General features: G+C 47.1%; 1 protein-coding gene across 1 annotated transcript in view; it reads right to left on the reverse strand.

Annotated features, from left to right (window-relative positions):
- ikzf1 (IKAROS family zinc finger 1 (Ikaros)) overlaps positions 1 to 7500 on the reverse strand; it is an 18208-nt gene that overhangs the window by 4521 nt on the left and 6187 nt on the right. The window contains 1 exon segment of the mRNA XM_060072938.1: positions 1512 to 1775. Coding sequence (XP_059928921.1) covers positions 1512 to 1775 — 264 coding nt within the window.

Genomic DNA, 7500 nt, shown 5'->3' on the forward strand with positions numbered 1-7500 from the left:
CAGCCTATTTACCTGATGCCAGTCTGCAGCATAGCAAATACATACACACACACGGTGGTTCCTATTATGGGATCTAAATCATATTTTCCGACGTAATAAGCAAGATCTTCCGATTTAAGATCCTAGACAGAGCTATCTTTTTAAAGTTAAACTCTCGTGAGACGTCTGATATGAACCAATAAGAGGTCAAGGAGTCTCAACCAATCAACACGAAGACAGAAGGAAGGATCAAGATCAAGTCACACGAAAACAAAAAATAGCACTGTCTGTCTGGAAGAGGTTTCACATACTCCACCCCCCCCCCCCCCCTGCTTTGCCCCGCTGAGTTCCCGCACTCTGATCGAACAACAGCCGCCTCCCCGCCTAGGCCTGCGAGTACCGTGACGCACCGATGCCTGGGTCAATTTGATCTGAAAATCTCATTTTTCTCCCCCCCACTACTTCGTCGCTAAAATAAGAACGCCACATCGCAATGCAAATTCTGCCTCATTTGAATAAAAGCGAAAAAGGAAACACTTTTTGTTGAGAGCCAGTCTTCCTGATCAGCGCGTTTGGAATAAACCAATATCCAGCCGCCAGCCGTGTTGTGGCATTCTGTGAGGACGTTTTAATGCGCCCCCCCCCCACCAAACCCGCCACATAAAATAAGAGTCACCAGTGAAGCAGCAAAAATATATAGATAAAAGGGAACTCATTAAAAATGCATTTCAGGAGCCAAGAACCAACCAAAGTATTTTCTATTTAAAACGGAGACACTTCATTATATCTTTTATTGTAAGTTCCTCTGCATTTACATACGTCAAGTGTTCCTTTCTTCTATTTTGGGTTTCATTAGTTTCTAAAAGCCTGGCAGTTTAAGTGCCTTTTTGAAAAGTGTTCCTCATCACTGGTTTTGGATTATTACGATGGGATATGAAATTTGAATTTAAAAAACTTTTAAAGTCATATCATTGTCTCCTCCCGGAGAGATTCCATTTGATCGTGGCGGACGATTTACAAAACGTTTCTTGCACTAAAATAATCTGTCAACCCTATAAAAAACTATTGCTTGCCATTAAGGAGTGCTCAAATGATTTAGATAAAGACTAAAACTAAGAGGGGCTAATGATAATGTCAGAGCCTATCTCCCACTCTTAAGAGGCATCCATGTACAGCTAATCACATTGATAACTAACGACGCTGCAACTCAACCCCTGATGTACTGCATCCTGATGGGAACTCAGTCAATCATGGGGTTAAATAGCAAGAAGGAACTGTCTGTCTCAAATAGGTACCTCAGAGGGTTTGCTCACAATCTGTGTCAATCCATCCTGATTGCCTTGCATGTTTCCCATGATAATAATTCCGACCAGGCCAACATTGGATCATTTGAAGCCATTGCGACTGTCGCCAATCGACTTACTCATAAGATGCGTGTGTTTCCCCCACTACGAACCTGGCACTCAGGGGGGCCAAACGGAGAGCACGGCAGCAGGTGGGGGGGGGAGGGGGGGGGGGGGGGGGGTGCTTACCAGTGTGGCTGCGCTTGTGCACCATCAGCACATTGGGGCCAATGCAAACTATCCCACAGATATCACACTTGAGCTTCCCGTTGGGCAGGCGGATGCCCCCGGCCGACGTGTAGCCCTTGGAGTCGGGGCCCGCCTGGGAGCCGTTGGCCCGGGCCGCTGAGGCCCCGAGCACGCGCAAGTCTTCCGCACACTCCTCCTCGCCATTGACGTCACAGGCGAGCCCGTTCTCCTCGTCACTGCGCGCCTCAACTTTAATGTTACAGGCTGGAAAAGAGGGCAAGGGGAGGGGGGCCACGTTTTAGAATCCCAGCGTGGTCCTTTTTGCATTTGACATCTTATAAAAGTACTACACACAGACGACAAGAACACGGGCCCCCCTGAGGTCGGCCCAGCCCAGGTTGACACAGCTACACAGGGCGGGTTGGAAGATGAGGTGAAATGACATGGCCTACTTTACTTTACCATGTGCTTTCTAATATGGGTTTGTGCAAACGTGACAAAACACAGTTGATCTGGCGCGCGGAATGGTTATTGGCTGCCAGCGTGGATGGGAACTACGTCACAAGAACCTTTCCGTTGTAGGAAAGGTTGAATTCTAAAAGATTTTGATTTGAGATAACTACTAGTGGCGTGTCAAGTCGTTTTCAGTCAACTGAAAATGAGATGATGACGTTAATAAATTATTAAATATGCATCTCCCGTAATCTTTAAATATGTACACAAACACGTTTGTCACACGGGCTACGAACGACGTGCGTTGGGGTTTAACACATGTCAGTGATGGGATGAAGTCACACGTCGTGGTTCCATCTGACAACGCGAGTCTTTTGTAAAACAACCAACAGCGAGATAAACAGGAAACACTGAGACAGGAAACCGTGTTACTGGGGAAACCAGGGTGGGGAGAACAACAAAGGGGTTTAATGAATACAATTTCACCATCTCTCTCTGTCTCTCTCACTCTCTCTCTCTCTTTCTCTCTCACTGTCTCTCTCTTTCTCTCTCACTCTAGTCTCCCCATTCCTCTCTCCTCTCTCCTCCCTAGCTTTATCTACACATCTCTCAAATGCGCACAAAAGTACGGTCAAGTACAAACATACATGTAGGGCCACACTTTTTATCCGGTTGAGAAGTCATATCCCAGCGTCCAAAACACCTATGTTGTGTATCAGAGAATGTTCTGCACACAAATGAACCACTGTGGATGCTTTGTTCCCAGTGGTCCGAATAGGGAAGTGTCCTGTGTGTCAAGTGGTCAGGTTTCTCTTTCCCTGTCTGCTGTTGCTGTGGCAAAACTTTGACACAACGCACAATCTTGCAAGTCCCATATCTGCAGGCCTGTGGTTTTGCATGTCACTGTGGCTGCCTGATTTCCCCACATACGCTCTTGTTTGTACAAGGCAAGAGGAAGAAGAGGCAACCGTGAATTATAGGAATCTATGGGGAAAAGGGGAAGCTTCAGAAACGGGGCCGGTGTAACTGAAATACCAAGAATTATGGAGAAGTGACAGAAAGGGAAGCGCAGACGAGGAATTGTAAAACAGCCTGTAACTAAACGCAAATCACTTTTGTTAGGAGCCATGTTTTCACTGAACTGACACATGATTCACCCGAGCAGGGAGGGAAACATGGTTGTGAAAATTGGGATTCAAATTAACTGCTTAGCTTTCACATTGACATTAATAACATTTTATTAACGTTGTACACCGTCTGATTTATTCTTCCAAGTAAACCTTTCAATTACTTTTTGATTAGAATACTCTCACCTATAACAAACTCCCAGAGAAACATGCTATCCTTTCAGTACCTTGCCAGCTAGCTTCTTGGAAATGTTTGCTTGGAAACTGTTGCATGGAATTTCTATGAATTTAGGGGCGGCTTTCAAAATAGAATGAAGCAATAGGCAAGGCTCTTTTAGCCAAATGAAATATAGCTGACCAGGATTTTCAGTCTCTGTTACCATAATCCATCTCATAAGGAAGGCCAGTATGATAGATTCACGTATATACTGGGGAAGGAAAACTGATGCGTTCAATAAGAAAAAAAATGTTTTATACCAGACTATATTTAAAACATACCAGACTGTATAGTGAAGACTAGGCCAGAAGCAAGTAAAGGGATAGGGAACTATGACTGCCGGGCTGCCGATTCTCAGGGATATGGGGAAGTTGCGACTAAATTGGGAATAGGAAGAAGAGCTTTTACCTCATTTCATGTGTTGGTTACACATCCTGATTTACTCATTTTTGGAGCAACACTCTTATCGCAACCCAAAAGGCTAACAGCAATAGAGTCGTCTCTTGATGACCTTTAAACTTAAATCCTTAAAATACAGAGTCATAAAACAATATGAACTCACTGAGTAGTACAAAATCAAAACTAGCCCAAATAAAATAACAAAAATTGCCGTGAAAATTTGTGAAATCCTACAAAGAAAATCCAATGCAATAGATAAAAAATGTGTCTTTGCTAGTGATTCCTCAGGAAGATAGAGGGAAAGGAGGTGTTGGAGAGCTCTAGCATGCAGCGGCGTGGCATTATGAACATCCCACTGGAGGTTCCTGTGCGAGGGCTCTGTGCTGCTCTGGCTGCCTGAAAATAGCCCAGTGAGCAAGGTAGTGGAGCCACAAGTGTTAAACCACCAGGCCCCGACACACTGAACCGAGATGGCTGCGCCCTCACTTCTATGGCTCTTTGTTTAGTTTCGTTTTCTGTTTTTAGGAACTTTTCGGCTGATAAGCTAAGCGTCTCCAAAACGATCGCTAGCATCTCGTATTTTAAGTTATTTTAAGATGTATGCTTTTCATTAGCCAATAGATTTGGAGAGATTTTATGCTCTGCTCGGGTCGCTCAGGAAGATCATACACAGATAACCTCGTAAGTGCGAGAAAGTTCCAGAAGGTAAATGTAATATGCCATTGCACGTAAAGATAATTAACAAAGGATGAGGAAAAAATATAAGAAATACATATATTTAAAAACTTGGTCTGAAACCTTTTTCTATTTCTTCAACTTTTCAAGATCCGGATTATAGAAAAGCTTTACCGGACTGTGGAATACAAAGTTTCTGTTTACCTTTCTGTCACAATGACGTGAGCTTGGTGGCATCAATATGTTCATTTTGGAATGAGTAACCATTAGTAAGCATGTGTGAGCCTATGTATGCGTGTGTGTGTGTGTGTGTGTGTGTGTGTGTGTGTGTGTGTGTGTGTGTGTGTGTGTGTGTGTGTGTGTGTGTGTGTGTGTGTGTATGTGTGTGTGTGTGTGTGTGTGTGTGTGTGAGTGTGTGTGTGTGTGTGTGTGTGTGTGTGTGTGTGTGTGTGTGTGTGTGTGTGTGTGTGTGTGTGTGTGTGTGTGTGAGAGTGTGTGTGTGTGTGTGTGTGTGTGTGTGTGTGTGTGTGTGTGTGTGTGTGTGAGTGTGGGAGTGTGTGAGTGTGTGAGTGTGTGTGAGTGTGTGAGTGTGTGTGTCTGCATGCGCATGGGTGTGCATCTTGTGTGTGTGCCTAACTGTGCCTTAGTGTGCATGTATGCGTGCACGCATGCTGTGTTTGTGTGTGCATGTCGTTTGCGCGTGTGCGAGCTTGTGTGTGTTTGTGTGTATGTGTCTAAGTGTGCATGCAGGCAGGTGTGTGACCTATGTGGTGTGATGCGGCCTGATCTCACGACATGGCTCTGTGTTCCTGAACTCTTTATCTCCATGAGTGTTGAAACGTTGTCTGATGGCAGTGTCTTCTTAGGAAACTCTTACACATCCTATTTCAGTTTCCTCTGACTTCTTACTTTGTGACACCGTGTGTTGCCTTGCTTATCTCTGCCGTTACCGAAGTGGAAAAACACTGACGACTGGCTTTCCATTTCTTTCCTTTTTCCGGCTGTTTTATCAGGTATATATTCTAAATATCATTATAATATATAAATACTATAATATATTTAAAAAAGAATTGACATAGAATAAAAAACATGCATTCGTCCGTACCCCATCCAATAAGCTACAGCTATATTAAGTGAAACCAGCACTTACCAATGAGGATATTTTCCCTTTAAGTAATCTGAAACACTTTCTTCATGTGAAACGCTTCCTGGTTTGTCGGCCAGAAGGCCATGTCCGGAGAGCTGAGATTCTACAGATGCGATTCCCCTCATCTCTGTCCTTTATGACATTGGTGCCATGATATTCCCTGGCTTAATGTTCGCATATTCAAATCAAGGCCACATTAGCTATTCCTTAAGATTCTCTTTCACATGCCATGAATATTTATTTATTTTTATATTTTTATTTGCCAGTGACCTAAATGCAACTCCATGGAGATGTGAGTTAATTTTTCTTAAGGATTTGCGGAGGTTAATAACTCTCCCACTGGATCTTACAGGAATTAAAGATATTACAGCATTTAGGATTTAGTGCTTTTGATATTGACATCGCCCCTAATTAACCCGTTTACTCTTTCTGATATGTTTATTTTTTCAGTTTCTTTGCGGTAATTAGTGTGTTTATGTTTTTAACCCTTTCAAATAGGCGATCTTAAACTGCATCATAAAGTTAAATAAAATTCAGATTTCAAGTTCTGTCATTTAATTCCAGTATATAAAAGCACTATACAGGCGATATATTTAATTATTATGTTTTATACTGTTTTTATTCAATAACAAAAGTATTAATTATAATATTTACCTCCTACTTATTCTCCTTAGCTCGTAAAATCTTCTTACCCCCCAAATCAAGAAATACAGTTCTGCATTTTTCTAGGAGAACAAGGAGCCAGAGTGGGGGCTGAGTTTAGGGTTAGAGTTTGGGGTTCGGCTCGGGTTGGGGTTAGGGCTAGGGTCGGGTTGGGGTTGGGGCTAGGGTCGGGTTGGGGCTAGGGTCGGGTTGGGGCTAGGGTCGGGTTGGGGTTGGGGCTAGGGTCGGGTTGGGGTTGGGGCTAGGGTCGGGTTGGGGTTGGGGCTAGGGTCGGGTTAGGGCTAGGGTCGGGTTGGGGTTGGGGTTGGGGCTAGGGTCGGGTTGGGGCTAGGGTCGGGTTGGGGTTAGGGCTAGGGTCGGGTTGGGGTTGGGGCTAGGGTCGGGTTGGGGTTGGGGCTAGGGTCGGGTTGGGGTTGGGGCTAGGGTCGGGTTAGGGCTAGGGTCGGGTTGGGGTTGGGGCTAGGGTCGGGTTGGGGCTAGGGTCGGGTTGGGGTTGGGGCTAGGGTCGGGTTGGGGCTAGGGTCGGGTTGGGGTTGGGGCTAGGGTCGGGTTGGGGTTGGGGCTAGGGTCGGGTTAGGGCTAGGGTCGGGTTGGGGTTGGGGCTAGGGTCGGGTTGGGGCTAGGGTCGGGTTGGGGTTGGGGCTAGGGTCGGGTTGGGGCTAGGGTCGGGTTGGGGCTAGGGTCGGGTTGGGGCTAGGGTTAGGGTCGGGTTGGGGTTGGGGTTAGGGTCGGGTTGGGGCTAGGGTCGGGTTGGGGTTGGGGCTAGGGTCGGGTTGGGGTTGGGGTTAGGGTCGGGTTGGGGCTAGGGTCGGGTTGGGGCTAGGGTCGGGTCGGGTTGGGGCTAGGGTCGGGTTGGGGTTAGGGCTAGGGTCGGGTCGGGTTGGGGCTAGGGTCGGGTTGGGGTTAGGGTCGGGTCGGGTTGGGGCTAGGGTCGGGTTGGGGTTGGGGCTAGGGTCGGGTCGGGTTGGGGCTAGGGTCGGGTTGGGGCTAGGGTCGGGTTGGGGTTGGGGCTAGGGTCGGGTTGGGGTTGGGGCTAGGGTCGGGTTAGGGCTAGGGTCGGGTTGGGGTTGGGGCTAGGGTCGGGTTGGGGTTAGGGCTAGGGTCGGGTTGGGGCTAGGGTCGGGTTGGGGCTAGGGTCGGGTTGGGGTTAGGGCTAGGGTCGGGTTGGGGTTGGGGCTAGGGTCGGGTTGGGGCTAGGGTCGGGTTGGGGCTAGGGTCGGGTTGGGGCTAGGGTCGGGTCGGGTTGGGGCTAGGGTCGGGTTGGGGTTGGGGCTAGGGTCGGGTTGGGGCTAGGGTCGGGGGGTAGAG

The sequence above is a fragment of the Gadus macrocephalus genome, chromosome 15 (genome assembly GCF_031168955.1).
Source record: "Gadus macrocephalus chromosome 15, ASM3116895v1".
In the NCBI taxonomy this organism is placed as follows: Eukaryota; Metazoa; Chordata; class Actinopteri; order Gadiformes; family Gadidae; genus Gadus; species Gadus macrocephalus.